Source organism: Colletotrichum destructivum, chromosome 1 (assembly GCF_034447905.1).
Source record: "Colletotrichum destructivum chromosome 1, complete sequence".
NCBI lineage: Eukaryota > Fungi > Ascomycota > Sordariomycetes > Glomerellales > Glomerellaceae > Colletotrichum > Colletotrichum destructivum.
The window spans coordinates 6,969,178-6,987,088 of record NC_085896.1 but is presented as its reverse complement, the minus strand read 5'-3'; the positions used below and the strand labels follow the sequence as shown (position 1 = coordinate 6,987,088).

Sequence of the window (17,911 nt, the reverse complement as noted above, 5' to 3'; positions counted from 1 at the left end):
TCTCAACTGGAGGTAATTCGTCGCCGGCGACAGGAGCTTGATAGACAGGAAAAGGAGCTTATTGAGGGTATGGTGACAGAAGATCGTGTTCACAAGACACTTGTAGGCCATCTTCTGGAGGCATCTGTAAAGGACATCTTTGAAGGAAGAAAGTATCAGACTGCGGATGCCGAGGAGACTGATGGCGCAGAAGATGACAAAGAGATCGGCGTGGAGAAGCCTGACGGTGCCAAGGACAATGACGACGTGGCCCTTTCGGTTGTGAACGATGTTTGCGGCGAAATTCCGGCCTCAGATTAATGCCGCATTAGTGCTTTACCTCAACAAGAAAAAATCAAGTTTGTTGGATAATCGATGTCAACTAGACGCAATACACTTGGGTTCATTGATCAATGAGTGATTGTTGTGTTTGATTGAGGGATTATTCTCCTCTTGGTCGAAGCGGGGTTCTGTCTTGTATCTACCTGCTCTCACCGGTTCTTGCATATTGCAGCTATGCAGATAAGCCAGTTTTAGCTACCATTTATCCGGACACAGGCGTCAATCTAACAAAGTTAGCCATTTACCCAGCTGGAAGCCAGAAGTGTAATAGGCGCCGCCAAGAGTGATGCGCACTGACAGCAGTGGGGCGGAAATCTTATGTTACATAGATAATCGATGTCGATTCGATGCAATACACCTGGGTTCATTGATCAAAGAGTGGTTGTGTGCTTGATTGAGGGATTCCTCCCATCCCGGTCGAAGCGGGGTTCTGTCTTGTATCTACCCGTTTTCACCGGTTCTTGCATATTACATTTATGCGAGTATTGTAGTTTTGACAGCCTTTAATCCGGACACAGGCGTCAATCTAACAAGACCATTCTGGATGGGTTATGTCCATGACTCGCATAGAAGCATGCAAGGATTCTGTCAAGGAGCATGGCCGACAACGATAATGTCTGTCGACAAGTGCCTTGACACGGGCCTTCGGAGACCTTTCGGATAAGCTGCGGGCTGCAGGGCCAAAGAAGAGCGGGAGTGCGCCTGGCAGAGGTGCTCATCGTCGTGCTTTCGGCAGGTGTCGGGAAAGACCATACTATTCATGCTACCACTCGTTCCGGGCGTAGAACTTGTACAAGCAAAGCCGGCGGTTGTACATCGCGCCCCTCCATCAGAAGGATTCTAGTCCAAGTGAGCAAAAGGCTGCCAACGATATACAAATATAACTTGACTATTTTCCTATCTGGCGACTACTGCTTGAGGTGAGAAGACCATAGTCATAATTTTCCGGCATTGGTCTTACATTTCCAAGAGTAGTTGCATGCAGGATGGTGGAACGGTGAATTATCTCTACGCGGCGGCTTGTTATCTCCGGCTGCATCGAACAAGTTGCGACATGTCCCGCTGATCAAGCCATTCTGCATGATGTACAGAAACTGTTCCTCTCGGCCTTCCATTCTCAAGGGGCTTCCGTTAGGCTGTCGAACTGCAACTACTTTTGGGTAGCTTACAGGCGACTGGGAATTTATTCACTTTGCTCCATCTCAACTCTTGTCTCCATAAAAATGCTGCACCATGTAGCGATAATACCTTAATTGGCTTCAAAATAATCCAGAACTCGTCCGTATAAGCCCATCTTACCCTGAGAGAATAGGCGAATGACGGCAGCCATGGTTCTAGAATCTTCATCGGCGAGGATCTGGGAGAGGTTATGGTCTGTGCGAGCATCGACCTCGGCCTCCCGCACCATTTCAGCATAGGCCTTTTCGTCCTCCCACTGCCCGGCCTCATCCTTGTCCAGCGGCTGGCCTTTGCCATCATATTGATCTGGCCTATTCAAGAGGCGAGGTACCGTGCTCAAGAACCAAGGAGCGTCAACCAGTTCCCATGGTACCGTGTATGCGTTTTCCCAGTCGATGACACCCAGGACGTCATAGGCCTTCGTGACGATTACGTTGCTGTGAAAGAGATCATTGTGGCGGATTGGGAAGGGTCCTTCACGCGTGAAGAGCTTGCCGTCACTAGCCAACTTAGCAAGCCGGGATGGGAATTGGCTGTTTCCCTCCAGGATTTCGTCGATGACTGAGTCAGGGAGAGCCCTCCGGAGATAGCTTTCGTCGTAGGGAAATTTGATCCTAGTAGCCCACTGTTGGATGAAGGATGCCGCTGTGTCAAATGGTCCCCCGATGCCCGGGATTGGACCCACGGTGAAGCTGCCATCTGTTTTGCGAATAACAGTACCAATCTGTGGGAGACGGGCTGACGCAATTTGAACCTTAAAAGTCCTTCTAGTTAGCTTTAGTCGCGATGCTGGTATAACCCGAGCAGATGTCGGAGACATGCCATCTGGAGCCTCCAAGGCAAAGTAAGACTTCGAAGGTGCTGGGAACTTACGTGAGCAGCCGCCATAGTGCGATAAAATGTAGGGCGATGCTGAAGTGGTATAAGGGCCCAATCGGTCTTCTCATAGTTACTAGCTTCATCTGCGGCGTTGTTGCCAGGCAGGTACTCGAGCAGAACAAAAGCAGACCCCGTTGGATTTTCGTCGTCAAGTTCGAATGCGAAGATCTGAGGAACTGGAGCCTTGGTTTTCGTCTTGAGCAGAATCGTAGTGTCTATGTCGATGAGTAATTTCTGAGAGGTCTCTGGGGTCGACTTTCGAAGTTGAACACGGGCGACCCAGCGGGTTCCGTCTTGGAACTCAAGCAAACGCACAAGAAAGCTGCCGCCAACTGTGTAGGGATAAAACAACTTGCACGGGTCATCTCTGTTAGCGCTGGAGGCAATGTTGCGTAGAGCCTCCCATTTGGTTCGCTGGAGGCAGTCATTCGCCTGGGCTTGCGATGAAATAGTAGGGTCCCAGCTCAGTTCGGGCGGTAGGCTTTTGTCGTGGCTGGGAGTCATGGCGATCTAGGCGAGTAGGGAACAATTTTGGGGCGTTGTCGTTGCCAAGAGAGTCGAGCCCTGATCGTGAGTAGACGGATGTAGGTAAAAATGCATCATGGAGGGTCGGACTTATATATATAGGTATGGGCCGGTCGCCAAGCTAGCAAAGAGACACTAACCCCACTAGATTGCATATTGATGTTTCGTCCGCACGTTGGTTCGGAACTTTTGCCAAAATGCGAACACACCATCCTCGGGCGCCTTTTGTGCAACCCGCCATTTTGCCTCCGGTACAGAGTACATTGGAATCATTAGCTTCGATCCGCTCCCTGCAATCTACACTTTTGACAATTTACGTGAGATGACACGCTGTTCGAAGGTTACTTTTTGTTATCTGTATCTACCGGGCATCTGCACCAAAGCAAGACAAGGCATTTTACAAGATCAGAGATCAGTTTCATTGAATAGGGAAGTGTTGAATCAATCCCTTTAGTAGAACAGCCGTGTAGTTGGCATAATGAGACAAAACCAACGCGTCAACAACCAACCCCCCACCCCCCACCCCCAACCTAGAGAAAGTAAGGGTTTTCTTGCTGCCATCTGTTCCAATTCTTCTTTTACACTTTGGCGGCCTGATATGATATGTGGCTAGAATTGAGTTTCCAGGAAGCGTCGTGGAGCGGAGAAGTGCGGAATCTCGGCGACGTTGAAATGCAACGACAAGTTCTCAAATCTCTCGACAACTGAACCCTGGGTAGCCCTCCGATGCAGACTCGGATTCGGCAGCATCTCCACTTGGGCGTTCCCAGCCACACACTGAACATTTCTCTCCCATCTTGATCCCCGTTCCTTTGCAGGAAAAAGCACGGCAGTTGGCAGTCATGCTTGTGGACACAGAGTCTACTGTGGCACCGACTGCCTTTGGCCAGACCTAAGAACAAAATTAGCATGGGTTCGTCACAAGTTGAGTTACTATGAAAGAAGGCTGAAGATTCGAATGCAAGCAGGGGGAGAACGAGATGCTCGGACTGACATCGGATGAAGGACAGTCGAATGATGAGATCAATGAAGCCATTGCGATGTATTTATAGCGGATACAGAATGTGTTGTTTAACAAATTTGGGTTGGGGACTAGATTGTTGCTATTGTAGATGGGTCACGCAGCAAAAACCATTTCGCATTCGAAGGTGGAAAGTCGTGGCTTTTATGAGCTGTACAATGCCAAGTTCTGGCCTGGATATCATGACCCGACAGACATGCTCCTTCCTCGGCCTGAGATATTAATGGCAAACCACAGATGACAGCTACGCGTAGGAGTAGATAATGCACCTCGCCTTATGGAGTATCATCCGGATCTTGTTGGTGCCAGGAGTGTCTCGATACATTTCTGACAAAAAGAGAAGGAAGTTTTGCAGTGACCGCAATTATCGACACCTGACAATGCTGTTTTAAGCTAGTCCATAGTGTTCCATTCTTGGCTGTCAACTTGTCGGAAATGACAGCTCTAAAGCTAGTCAAGGCAGCTGTCAGAACTTGGAACATGTACCGTTAAGCCATATGTACAAAAGAGAGGACCCCTCATTTGTATGAGGCTATTCTATGTACTTATGTAGTTCCGTCAGCAGCTCACGCTTGATGTTTTTTCTCACACCCTATCCCATCAACCGCGGCATGGCCCCAGTCTCCACTTTAAATTCCACTTTTCTCCGCACTACATCTGTACACCTAGGGCCACTAAACTATACCACTGAGGCCCCTAAAGCTTTAGGCAGCTAAAGCCCTAAGGGCCACTAAGAGACCTTAGCTGTAGTGATATCTGGATTAGAGATACCTTGGCTTGTTTTTATTGGATTTCTCCACTTTTTGGGGCCTTGCCGCGGTTGATGGGATAGGGCGGCCACCCCCATTTCAATATTTGTTCATATCCATCTCAAACGGCTGCCTGGATGTTGTCAATTCGCGTACGGGGGAGGTCTTATGCTTTCTTTTTCTCGCCACAATGCCTTGATGTCATACCACAGACAATCATCAGCGAGGTGTGGGAAGGCTGCACCCCATACCACACAAGCCTAACGTTGGTCTCCTTGTTTGATCTGAAAACATAACCTTCGAAGACTTCCCATGCTCGCTGCCTCATCAAGCTCGGCACCACGAAGGAGAAACGATTGATGATTGAAAGCATGGCACATCCCTGCAGGCGATGCGACTGCCTCACGGGAAGCGTGTAAACACATCGCAACGTCTTCACGGTGCGGGGCACCGTACCGTCGACGTACTGTGTACGATGTATGTATGGGGTGGGGCAAGTGCTTCCGCGCTGTCTACACTGGACAGTCACAGCGCTTAAAGCCACTGACTGACAGCGTGCATGTCCCGTTGACTCGCTTGTAACCCTCCTAACTCCACTATTGGCTAAACCCGCAAAAGAGTGACGGAAAGCGCCTGGCGACCGTCAAGACCTAAGTACCCAAGCATCGTCCTTGCTGGTTTAAGCTGACGGTGCGCCGGTGCATTGCTGCCACATGCTAAGTGGGGCAATGGCACTACATAGTAGTCGTAATCGGTTGGTCTTTGGGTGGCTGCAGCAACCAGGGCGCAGTCTTGACCTGCAGTCCAGCAACGTACAGCGCTTGAGTGAAGACGGTTTACAAAGCTGAAAAGGCTACTCCGTGTTTGCTCCAGCCGTGGATACCCAAAGCCGTGAGGGAGTGGGGAAACTGGGTTGCAGTGTCCTGTTGGAAAGTACCTGTACAATAACTAACTACAGGGTACGGGCTGCTAGCATTTCTGTCATGTCCAGTGAAGCAGACCTGGTTCCTGCCGAGACATAGGAATGAACTAGTGTCAGTACGGCGCGACCAAGACTCCGCTAAGGAATGGTTGTTTGTTCCAGCCTGTCGAATACTTGATTGGTTTGTTGGTATGCATACCAGGCAGAGACGACCATATCGTTACGCACCAACCCGGAACGTGGACTTGGCAAAGATTCCATCATTTTTCACGTCCATGCACGGACCACCCGTCACAACGCTAGCCGCGTCTGAAATGTGACAAACGGTTAACACGGACGACCGGAAACCATTAAAATCCATGAGTGATTTGCCTATCCTCCCTTGTTTATGCACGTATAACACACCTAAGGGTGTGGTTAGGCCCCTTAACCAGTGGATATATCAAAGGGTCAAATGCAATATTGCGACCCGCCTCAGCCATCGGTATCCAATCGGATGATCCGCAAGGCTGCACGAGCGCTCTCCGTGTGACAAAAGATAGGTAGTAGATCTTGCTTCACCTTGGGAGGTCCCTTGTCAGAAAAGGCGCCCTGGCGTTCGTTGACCAACCGGAGTCGGCGTTGAATGAGGCCGTTCCGATAACCATACTTAAGCCAAGATTCAAGAACGCCATGCAAAGAGCAGTCAGCGGCTGCAACGAACAGCTTTGTGTCATGATTTTGGGCCCGATCTTCCGCCCTAGCGTTTTGAGAAGCAGGCCACGGGCGCTTCGTAGGGAGACACTCGAGGTTCTTGGCAGGAGCTAGCTCTGCTTGATTGGACGTGGAAAAAACGCTAGCCGCCCACACCAAGCTAGTCGGTGTAGTGTATCTTCCAACGGGACACTGCAACGCCGTGTCGTAGCCTGGAGCACGGCTTGGCGGATATTACAACTGGTGCAAACAAGAAGCAGCCTCTTACGGCTCTGCGAACAGTCTCGACTCAAGCGCTGCAAGTTGCTGTGTCTGTAGTTGGTTATACTGCAGCTCAAGTCCAAGTCTTCTACAGTTAATGCCGACTTTGCATTCACACAGTATGCCATACTCAAGCTCCAGAAGTCGAGGGAAGTAGCTAGGCATTGACAGGTCGACCAATTAGCTCCCGCGTATGCTGGGGAGCTGCTCAGGTGGTTACTTTGCGAACTCAATTTGTAAGCGCTTCAACACGCGAGGTTTTTATCAAAGGAAGCCCTCTCTCACCCTGGCGATGCTACCAGCTGGCCAGCGGCGTACTTGGAGGCAGGCGAGGTAGCGGTCACTGACCTGTACAGTGCATACAGTGCGTGATGGTGTCCAGTGTTTCTTTTTCTTGTCGATATACAATAAGCCGCATGCGTCCCCTCACTCAGCCCGCCCCCGCCCCCAGTAAACATTAGGCCTGTCAACGCTAGTTTCTTCTGGCGCCAAGACGTTTTAGCGCGAGTGCCCATCGAATAGTATATTTTGCCACTCGTTCCCAGCATGGGCTTACTGTCACCCTGCCTTTGCAATTTATGTCCAATCGGATGATCCGCAAGTTTGTACAGAGCAGGAGTTGCTTCATCCGGAGGGGCTTCCTTGTTAGAGAACGCGCTCTGGCATGGTTTGGCCGACCGGAGCGCCGGTCTTCGACGGGGGTGCAGCTCGTTATTTCCTTGATCTCAAGCAGAAAGAACGTCTTGGCAGTCAATGTGTGAAATTATTTGCGGCTCCCCGGTCTTCTGGGCTCCCAATAGGTTCACGGGTCCGTACACTTACGGGTCTCTCATTAGTCAGCAACATCCACTGTATTTTTCTTTTCAGCAGGGGCTGGGGCGGTGTCGTTGGGGACAAGATTTCGCACTCCTTGTGTGGCCTTCTAAATGACATTTACTACATGTAGGTAGTCGTTTTGTTTCCTTGTCTTGCGACCTGCTTGAAAACCCGTGTTGAGGCTCAATCCGAGGGTCTCCAAGTTCGTTTTTGCGTCACTTCTTGCTGCCGGTCTTGAGGTTCGTGATTGTCCCGGGAATGGAGATCGTCTTGAGGCTTGCGGTCGTCTTTAGTGTCGTGGTTATGTTGAGAGAATCTGGCTTCCCGGTGTTTGAGAAGCCAATTCTCGCTCCATTCTTCCTTGCCTAATACCGAGAATTGGCAACCAGAACGGAATCGATTGCATGAGTGGGTGATTGTTGATCGGCCAGACCTTCCAATAGTCGACCTTCGTACAATGAACTTATAGTCTCTAATTGCTGCCCAAATAGGTAGACTGATCAACAATTCTTCCTGTGATGAGAAACACGCTTGCGGGGGAAGGAGGTCGTTTAAATGCATTGGTAGAAATATGATGGTGGTTGTGATCGATTGTTGGTCAGCGCTGGGAAGAAAAATACAGTGGATGTTGCTGACTAATGAGAGACCCGTGAGTGTACGGACCCGTGAACCTATTGGGAGCCGTCTTCTGGCAGCTCTGACTAAGCTAGCGGATGAGTGTGCTGCGTCTTCCTTCTGGCAGGTGACCAATGCGGAAAGACCCCACAGTTGCAGAATACAGTTTCCGATGGTAGAGTGGCGGCTTGGCAGACATTCTCGGTGTGTCTGCCGACACCGAGTATTCCGCACCTCACCCGCAATGCGACTGTGGGACGGATCGACCAATCAACTGGGTTGGAGTCACGGAGAGCAACCGCAACGATGAACAATCCCACTTACGTGCCCAGGAACGTGCTTTCCCAGAATTGTTTTCGTAGGCTTCTTCTCCAGCGCCTGTGAGAAGGTATTGCAGAGGAAACCTCTCCAACGGCCAGGCTGGGCAGCGCGTCGCTGGCGAATCACAATGACGTCGTGAGTACTGCCAAGGTACCCAGATAGTATGTTGAGTACCCGCACCAATGATATGCATAACTTGTGCGATGTGGAAGTTCAAGCGCCATGCAAAGCTCCGGAGTATCACCAGTGAATAGTTGCTGCACATCACTTCAATAGGTGTGTAATGTACACCATGCATTAGTTTCTACATGTGTAGGGGGGCAAACAGTCTCGGCACCCAAAGCGACACGACTAGCGGTAGTGTTCCACCAGGGTCAGAGTGAAGGACCCAACGAAGCATTTTGTCAGAACATTAGCTGTCCGGCCGCCGGCCGGATGACTCGTGTGCCCGGAAGGCTACATATCGGCCTCCAACGGCCATGGCAACAACCTCCCTTTGGCATCAGAGACAAAGGGGCAGACGCATGCGCGGCATAGAGAGGAGGGGCCTCAACGCAATTGTGTGATGTAAATTTAAGTGGGCGTGGCTTTGATTATTTCATTGGCAATCACGCTATCGGCCTGGACGATAGGTCCTTGAGATGTGACCTCACACGGACTGACTTAACGGAGTTAGTGATGCAATTTCTTGTACACGTACGTACGTACGTACTGTATTTTAGCCGTTGTACGTACGTACAACGAAGTTGTACGTACATGTACATGCCATAAAATTTCCCCTTTCCTTTTAAGGCAATACTGGTAATAGGGCTCTCAGGTCTCGGATCCCACCTCAGTGCCGACCCCCAAAATGTCACCCGTTGACTGTAATACACCCTCCCATTCAAAATCTCCACTGGTGGAGGCCATCAGACCATCCATCCAGACCTTCTTGCCCTGCGCATTCACAAACAAATCGAGATATGAATCTTCGAGTTCTAGCCAGTCCTTCTCCTCAAGGTCCGCCCAGCGCTTTTTGTGGGCGTACTTCTGATCCTTAAGGCGATCAAGTACGCGGTCGTTCATAAAAATGAAGGCCTGCATGTCCGCGTGCATGGGCGTAAGACGATTTCGAGCTTTTGTGTGTATGAAACTAATAGCAGAAAAACTTCGTTCTGAGGGCACGGAGTTCGCAAGCGTGCTCATTACCTTCACAGCCACTCTAGCCAGAATCGAGCCCTGGTTGAGGAGGCACTGCCACGCCATTGATGGCTTGAAGCCTTCGTCGTATACAGCGCTGTGCTTACTAAATAAACCGTCCGGGCCGCCCGTACGCATTCGGAAGTGTGTGAATTCGGAGAGGGCACGGTGATATTCGTCGTCGTCGTTCAGCTGCATCTGCAAATACTCTTGTACGCGCGCAAAGACGCTAGGCGGCAGTTTCGAATTCGGACCTGTTGTGTCAGGCCGGAGGGTATCGGCGATCCAATGTATATCGTACGTTTGCTTATCAAGCCGAGCTTTGAAGATAGCGTCAATGTCGTCCCACGGAATATCAGGAAACTGATCAGCCTCTCCCATCTCAGCCCATTTGCTTTTGATTTGCAGCCAACGATTTACCACGTGTGCGATTCCCGCCCCATCAGCCTCGGAAGCGTGTTGGAATTCGTTCACGGGTTTTAGCACAGCGATCGCAGCCTCCAGTTTTAGCCAAAAGCTGTTGTCTTTGATGATTCGAACGGCTTCGGGCAGGAGAACGGGGCAATCTTGAGATCGCAGTTCATCTCGTACATCTTTTCGAATAGACCAGTCTCTAGCAGGGTCTCGAGAACGGAGGAGGGAGAAGAAAGAGTTGTACTGAGAACCCCAGCGTGTAATCACACTATTCGGAACGAGCCGGTTAGTATATCGGTTTCTCGGTCACAGCTAACAATTGAACGGTACCTTCTGATCAGCGCGCGAGTTACTCCGTTCCACCTTGTGCGCTGGCACATCCTCAATCTTTGCAATTGTAATTTAGACCGTGAGAAGAACATGAGAAGGGTGCTGACGTTATTAAGGAGATCCTCAAAGAAGGGAAGAAGAAGGATGTCTTTGATTAGAAGCTGAAGGCCGTGAGAATCGCATAGAGAGAAGTTGACGTGTGAGAGCTCTGGGAATCTCCCTAGCAAGTCGTGTACAGAGCGCATTGTGTTTTCGGTATCTGTACAGATAGAATTGATTCTGGAGAGATCACCGCCGCACAGTTGTTGCATTTCTCCCCATATCAGCTTCACCCAATTCTCCGCCGTGTGCTGTTCGTCTCCCGTGTCAAGCGTTTTCCAGTAGAATGCTGGGCCGTCTGGTAGTTGTGCCGAGATGTTGACGATTCTGTGCCCCGAGACATTATCGGAAGCGTCAAATATGATGTTGAGCCATTCTGAGCTGGTAATGCGTTTGGAAACCTCGTCATGGAGTTCCTGATAGAAGTCGGGAAGAATTCTCGTGATGGCGGCGCGGCTAGGAGGCTTCCAGCCAGGCTTAATGCGAGTGAAGAAATAACGCCAACGGCGGCTCTCGAAGAGGCTGAAGGGCCGACCGCCGGCGATTACAGCAGCGGCGGCATCATAGGCGTAACTGTGACTCTCGTCCTGCGAGATATGCTGGATTCCGACCTCGGTTATCTTCTTTTGTATAGCTTCATAACAGGAGGGAAGATAGCCAGCGTTATCTTGAGCTCGACGCTCTTGTCGCTGCTTGGCTTGCCATTTCTCACACGCAGCGAGATGCTCTTTCGGCCTCCCAACAGAGGTCGCCGCAAAATCCTTCTGGCAGTGACGGCATCTGTATCGCTTGCTTTTCTTGGAATTAAGGCGGCCGATGTCGACAAATTGTCGCCAAACGAAGGCAGCGTTAGCTTGGGTGGGCGCCATCTTGTTGGCGATGCCTTCAATTGAGAGAGAATGGCAGAGTGTGTTGAGCTGCTCAGCCAACAGAGATTTTGTACAGCCCGCCCTGTATTTGTACAATAAGACCCATAAATTCCCCTTTTAGGAGTATTATGGATCCAGCTGTACGTACGCAGTACGTGTACGTACTTTTTCTTCCTGTACGTACGTACGTACAACACGGTTGTACATGCTGTACAACATCACTAAACGGAGTACTCTTATGTTTACGCACTCGAATACAAGACTCCGGTTTTGATTTTCTCCTGCTGGAATTAAACAACAGTCGCTACATTATACAGTGTTGACCCATGCGCAATCGAACGGAGCAGGGATAAGGAAGGGAACCCCTCAAGAGTCTAAGGAGGTTATCCGGCCAGAAAAGGATGGTGCAGAATCTGTGAGAGACCCATTTTGCCCCCCAATAACATTCCAACTGTCGCCGTTACCAAGCACGAAGTCCTGTTGCTGGACAGGCTGAGCGTCGAGACCGTAGGTCCACGGTTGAAACAGCTCGACCGGCGTATCATCGACAGACACAGCGCTGCTCAGGCTTGCACCAGTCAAGTAGGCCTCGGGGTACGGGCTCTCCATGAAATAGCCATTCGAAGCGCCGTTGTCCACTGGCTTGCACATCCCACTTGCATAACCAGGATGCCACCCATCATAGGAGTTGTAGGTGGGGTGGAGAAAGGCCGGCTCATAGTTGCCCAGACTGGGACTATCGAGGAGCTGCTGATCGCATAAGGATGTAAGAAGCAAGAAACTTGAGATCGTCAGTTGTGAATCTTGATTCCTGACAGGCTGCGGCTTTCACTCACTTGATGGATGAATCGCAACAACAGGGAGGTACCATCTGAAGCGAGTAGCCAGGGAGCCCTCTCACTTCGCGAAAGGTGGCATTATGACCTAAAGCCGGATCTTACTCCTGGTGGGCGTGCAGATCCGGCAGAAAGTGGCACTCTACGATATGATTCATGACTCCTTCGAGGTCACATAGGCCCACACCGGTCTCGATGGCAGACCATGGCCCAGGCCGAGCCGCCCTGGGGCCGAGAACGTGGTCCATTATTGTCTGCGTCCATATATGCCTGCGTCACTTTTGGCTCGTCCATTACTGCCTGGGTCCGTATCTGCCTGCGTCACTTTTGGCTCGTACATTATTGTCTGCGTCCATATCTGTCTGCGTCACTTTTGGCTCGTACATTATTGTCTGCGTCCATATCTGTCTGCGTCACTTTTGGCTCGTCCATTACTGCCTGGGTCCGTATCTGCCTGCGTCACTTTTGGCTCATCCATTACTTACCCATGGCCGTCTGTGGGAGGTAATCGCTGCAATGGAGTATCTCCTGAGCCACTTCGAAGGCTGGAAGATGTTTTATAACGATCCTAGCCAAAATGCTGAAGTTGAAGCATCACAAGCATCATCGATTGCCTTCTCCCAACATGGCTCACAACCACATACCTATGGCCGAGGTCGCCGTACCCTTCAGGTCCGCCTCCCTTCACCTCAACCATTACAAGAAAGTCGGTATACTGAGGCTGCCTTGCCTTTCCACGCTCGTCAAGAGTACATATCCACAATATCTGGTTTTCAGAATATGGGCCCTGACTGTCGTCAGTTGATGCGAGTCGCTATTAACAATGGCTGGAAGAAGCTTAACGAGTACTATAGTCTGACTGCGGAGTCTCCTTTATACGCCTCTGCCCTTCTTCTCCACCCTGCCTTCAACTTGAAATACCTCAAAAGGAATTGGAAATCTGATCGGCAAGTCCTTTGGGTGTCAGACACAGTGGTGGCTCTCGCAGCGTACTTCAGCCGATGGTATCCATCAGAGGAGAGGGCGATGAGGCTATTCCCAGCCCAGACTCGTGAACCACCACAGGAACCAGACATCTTTGAAGAACGGGTACATGCTGAAGCAACCATGGTTGAGGACAGCGATAACGAGGAGTCTGATGAGCTGGAGAGATGTCTACAGCTTCAGAGGCAGCCTGGTTGTGAGCCTATTGAGTGGTGGTTTGAGCATCAGTGTCAGTTTCCTCGCCTTAGTCAGATGGCTCTTGATATTCTGGCAATACCCTCACAGTCAGCAGACTGAAAGAGAGCGTTCAGCGCATCGAAGCTGACCCTCACTTCGCAGAGGCAGACTATGGATCCAGCTCTCCTCGAGAAGATTCAGTGCTTGAGACAGTGGCTAAAGGGGGGGGCAATCAGCCTTGGTGACAGTTGCGGATAGGCTCACCAGTCAAATGAGTCAAATAAACACAATGTTTACCAATCAATCAAACGCAGGTGGCCAATAAACCAAACAAATCAAATACGAGGCCATATTTGCTTTGATTGCTTTGACGGCAGCGCTGGTATTAGGCCCACAAGCCTGTGGTGATCCCATACACTCTTTAGTACGAATAAGACACTCTTTTCTGCTCACTCATATATGCGTATTTCGCTGGCCACCCTGACTAACCGTCAATTTGCCACTTTTGGTGCGACTGTTTATGTGACCATAGCATTTCTTGATTGTGAACCTGATCCTGAACAGGGCTCTTGGCTTATCTGCCCTGGCGCCTGGCCGTCCGTTCTGCCTCCATCCCGTGGCCTCTCTAGCGGCGACGTCTGCTCTTCCGTTCAGTGCATAAGGACCAACAAAATTTCTCGCTGTTGGATGGCGCATCAAAGGGCTCTGTCTTCAGGGGCTGGGAGGGGGAGGGAATTGTTGGTAGGCCGAAGAGGATGGGCATGGGCGGAAGCACAGCTCGCGACTTGATTAACCTAGTTTGTCTCAACCTGCCTTCACCACGATTAGCCTGCAGGCTGGGCATTAGATGAACTGGACGTCAAGCCTTCCGAAGCTTGCCGACAGGAGATTCTGGCTAATGCCGACCACCATCAATCACAAGATCCGAGCCTCGGTTGGTCAATAGAGCTTAGGCAATCACGGCATACCTGTTGTCCAGTTTTGGGGCAGGTTCGAAATGCCAAGATTTACAGTGTTCTGACTATCATCGTGGAAGTCCGGGAAATCGCCCTTTCCCCGTTGGAGTACGGGCGGATTGGATGTCTTCCGATTCGGTGTTTCCCCTGATCCAAGCTGTGGCTCAGCTTACGACACGCATTGTCGACCAATTGCAAATTTAAGACAAGCGCCACAAGCCTTAGCCTCCCTTAAATGGAAGAGCAGTTCTGGAGAGCCTAGGACGCAGCCCAACTCTGCTATGACACACCGAGCTACGTTTTCCCAGCAGCCTTGGTTGCCCCTACTGTCCAGTGTATCAGGTTGCTATCCCGCCACAACAGCGTTCAGCGTAACGCTTGGGAGCTGCGTCCTAAGTAAGTGGTGTAGGCTGCCAGCCTTTCTTTCCCACGTCCAATGAAGCAGACCTGATTCCTGCCGAGAAACTCAAGTGTCTCCTACTTCGTTTCTCGTGTCATCTCATTCGTCGCGGAACTCTGGAAGCGCCAGTGGCCTGCTTCTCACAACGCTAGGGCGGAAGATCAAGCCTGAAGTCTTGGCACAAAGCCGTTTATTCCAGCCGCTGAACTGCTCTTCGCATGGCGCTCTTGGCCTAGCACTTTTTGGCTCACCCCCAAGTATGCTGATGATGATGATGATGATTTATTATTACGCCCCATTAAGGGCAACTGTCGTACTTATGCATAAACCCTCCACAACCGCTTTATTACATACCTCGCTTAGCCCTTACATTAGCTCCTTGTTGAAATCAACCTCACTCTAGTCTTTGTTGTATGCTGTGATCTCGTGGGGTTAGTAGCAAGTCGTCCGTGAAGGTGTTTTCTCCAGGTGCCCAGCTTCCTATCTTCAGCCGCTGGCGCGAACCTGCTGTCGGGCACGAGTTGGATGGTTAGTAGGTGGTATAGGGTTGTCGATGGTGGCCTAGGCCCTGTCGTCAAGCCGTCTTGTTGCTAGTGCGTATTGGATCGTCGCCTGCACTGCTTCCATGCATGGTGTCCAGTCGTTTGCATCTGTACGTGACTTTCCTCCGAGGTGGAAGGGAAGGTTGCCTGTCCGTTGTCCTGTCTTCTGTTGCATTTCCCTTCGCTGCTGGTCCCATTTTGTGCACCGGAACAGAAAGTGCTCCACTGTCTCCTCTGCTTGCCTGCAAGGGCATATTCCTGACGGCACTGCCTTGATCTGGTGCAGGTACCCGTTCAGCCGCGCCATCCCTGTTCTCAACTGGGCCAGCACCTTCGCCTGTGCCGCCGTCAGCGGGTCGTACAGTTCTCGTGTGTGTTTGCCCGGCAGTGCTGCGTCGATTCTCTTGCTGTACTTTCCGACTCCTGCTGGGATCGACCAGCTATGCTTTTGTGTTCTCATTGCTATGGCGAGTGTTGTTGATGCTGCTCGGTACGGACGTTTTGTCGGTGGCGAGCTCGGGTTCGCGCTTCTCTGCGCGGCCCTCTTGGCCGCTTGCATCAGTTCTGGATCTGCATCGGGCGTGATCCATCCGATCGAGATGGTGTTGCCTGCCTTCCTAAGCTTGCTGGCTTTCTCGTAGATGCGTTGTATGTCTGCTTGTCCCGACTGCTGGTGTGGTTTGCTGGCTGCTAGTACGGCTGCTTTGTTCCTGCTCAGTATCGCGATGTTGCCGTATTTCAGACTCTCCGGAAGAGCCTCCAGCGCTCTGTGGATGGCTGCGAGCTCAGCTGTGAACAGGTTCTGTTTCTCTCGGTCGCCCAATGTTACCGCAACGGTCGCCAACGTTCCCACCAGACTAGCGCTCAGCGACGGCCTGATGACGGCGCCGATGCCGACTGTCCCATTCTTGACGGACGCACTGGTGATAACCACCGTTTGGTTCCACCATCTTCCCTTTTCCATTGTTTCTGTTGTCTTCTCGTCCTCTAACCGCTCAAGCCTTTCTTCCCATGGACTCAATGCAAACGGCCGGATCTGTTCTAGTTCGTCCATCGCTATCGCCTTATGATCCGCGGCCATCCTCTGTAGTGGCGACGCGAATCGCTTCTTCATGTTGGTGCGGACCCTGGCCAGAGGATGATTGTCCGGCAAGGTGTTCAATCTGACCCAGAAGCTCGTGGCCCGTCTCGCGAATCGTTGCTGAACCGGGAGAATGCCGGCCTCGGCTTCTGCCACTGCCAATGCTACCGTCCGAAAGGTTCCTATGATGGCTTGCGATGCTATCTTTTGCACTCGGTTAAGTTGCTGTAATAGTGCTGTCCCGCAGGAGTATCTCCAGACGTTCGACGCGTAGTCCATCACCGGTGCGACCGCTGCTGTAAAGAGTTGTCTCGCCGTCAACGGTGCTAGGCCGCGAAGACGTCTGAGGGCCATCGCTGCTTTGAGGCTTTTGGTGGCCGCATTGGCAACTTGCTGCTTGAAGCGGAGCTGCTGATCCATGACGACTCCCAGTATCTTGACCTGTGTCTGTGGCCGTACCGTCTGCCCTCCGACCGTAAACGCATCGTCGTCGTCCAGCCTCTCCTTGTTCCTTGAGAAATGGATGATGGCCGTCTTGTCAGTTTCGAACGTCGCACCGCTCCGTCGTCCCCAAGCCAGAGCCTCGTTGACAATGGACTGAATGCCCTCGCGGTTGGCCGTGGCAGTCGGCCCCGTCACCCACGCCGTGTAGTCGTCGACAAAGGCGATAGCTCCCCCGTCGGCCCCTATCCGGTGCTGCACCAGATCTGCGTTGAAGAAGAGGAACAGTACCGGGGATAGCGGGGACCCCTGTGGAAGCCCAGCCTGGGGCAAGTCTCGTTTCTCCGATCCGTACCCGTTAAACTCGATCGACGCTGTCCGCCCGGAGCAGAAAGCGTCGATCCATCGTACCAGTCGCGGCGGGATTCCCCGCGCGACCAGTCTCTGCAGCAGCCTCTCCTTACAAACGCCGTTATCCCATCGGGTGCTGCTTGACCCCATTTTCGCCAAGAGCGGGGTAGAGCCAATAAGGGGTTGTGAATCTATTAAGTTAACCAATAGGGTTAAAATACCTCTGTTGCCTATAGATTCTGAGTGTGCCAGAGGTACCAGCAATCTCTATCAATACATAATGGTACATTACAGTCTAAGCAGCCCTTCCGTGTTTTTTTCCGAGTGAGGTTATTCCCAGAGATCTCGCCTAGGGTCTGGCGGGCTCTTACTGCCCTTAGATTACTACAATAAGAGCAAGGCGAATTAACCTTCCTCGACCCCTTTCTATGTTGTTCCCATGGAATAGAGGTATTCCTTTTATCTATAGTCCGTCTAGGCCGTGACCTCTGCCGCCCTTGTGCTAATGGTCCGAACTGCTGAATAAGCTGGGCTGCAAGCAACTGCCGCCATTGGTGGTGTGATTTCACCTTCTGCCACCTAGGGCTGCCCCAGAGCTGCAGTAGGAAGCTATTCACAACTACCACTTCTAGTAGGAAATTCCAGGCAATTGACTGCCAGCCCCCTCGACGAATAGGGTGGCTGTATTGGTAATAGGACCTCATCTGGTCACTTACATCAACCCCATTCATCTTATGGTTGTATTCATCGATTGCCCTAGGGACTGGAAGGTCCTTGCGGACGTCTGGGCCAAAGACTTGTCGGGCAGCCTTCTTAGCAGCGGAATTCCCAGCTGGGCGGCGGCGGCTGCGGATAACTTCCTGGCCGTCCTGGAAGACAGTTGACAGGAAGAGCACAAGGGCATTATCCTTCCAGGTGAACTGGTTGACCTATTTGCTAGTTAGGTAAGT

At 51.4% G+C, this 17,911-nt stretch overlaps 3 protein-coding genes across 3 annotated transcripts; all 3 read right to left on the bottom strand.

Annotated features, from left to right (window-relative positions):
* Positions 1–1,538: 1,538 nt before the first annotated feature.
* On the bottom strand, positions 1,539–2,954 carry CDEST_02080 (Putative aminoglycoside phosphotransferase, protein kinase-like domain superfamily). Its single transcript, XM_062918239.1, has 2 exons — positions 2,374–2,954; positions 1,539–2,254 (listed from the first exon to the last, which is right to left on the bottom strand). Exons 1-2 carry the CDS (start codon positions 2,881–2,883, stop codon positions 1,571–1,573), a joined length of 1,194 nt encoding a protein of 397 aa, XP_062774290.1. The 5' UTR covers positions 2,884–2,954; the 3' UTR covers positions 1,539–1,570.
* A 477-nt stretch (positions 2,955–3,431) lies between these two features.
* CDEST_02079 (uncharacterized protein) lies at positions 3,432–4,052 on the bottom strand. The gene is made up of 2 exons (XM_062918238.1): positions 3,899–4,052; positions 3,432–3,796 (listed from the first exon to the last, which is right to left on the bottom strand). The coding sequence occupies exons 1-2, from the start codon at positions 3,938–3,940 to the stop codon at positions 3,593–3,595; spliced, it is 246 nt and encodes an 81-aa protein (XP_062774289.1). The 5' UTR covers positions 3,941–4,052; the 3' UTR covers positions 3,432–3,592.
* Positions 4,053–9,115: 5,063 nt separating this feature from the next.
* On the bottom strand, positions 9,116–12,064 carry CDEST_02078 (Putative HAT dimerization domain, ribonuclease H-like superfamily; the record flags this gene model as incomplete). The annotated part of the gene is made up of 4 exons (XM_062918237.1): positions 9,116–10,163; positions 10,226–11,275; positions 11,618–11,974; positions 12,030–12,064. The coding sequence occupies 4 exons, from the start codon at positions 12,062–12,064 to the stop codon at positions 9,116–9,118; spliced, it is 2,490 nt and encodes an 829-aa protein (XP_062774288.1).
* Positions 12,065–17,911: the final 5,847 nt, after the last annotated feature.

Bases quoted from the DNA above. Each gene is read 5' to 3' on its own strand.
- CDEST_02080 (XM_062918239.1), bottom strand. From the start codon at position 2,883: ATGACTCCCAGCCACGACAAAAGCCTACCGCCCGAACTGAGCTGGGAC. The intron at 2,255-2,373 runs GTAAGTTCCCAG...AGGACTTTTAAG, and splicing joins GCACTATGGCGGCTGCTCAC to GTTCAAATTGCGTCAGCCCG.
- CDEST_02079 (XM_062918238.1), bottom strand. From the start codon at position 3,940: ATGGCTTCATTGATCTCATCATTCGACTGTCCTTCATCCGAT. The intron at 3,797-3,898 runs GTCAGTCCGAGC...TTTTGTTCTTAG, and splicing joins TCGACTGTCCTTCATCCGAT to GTCTGGCCAAAGGCAGTCGG.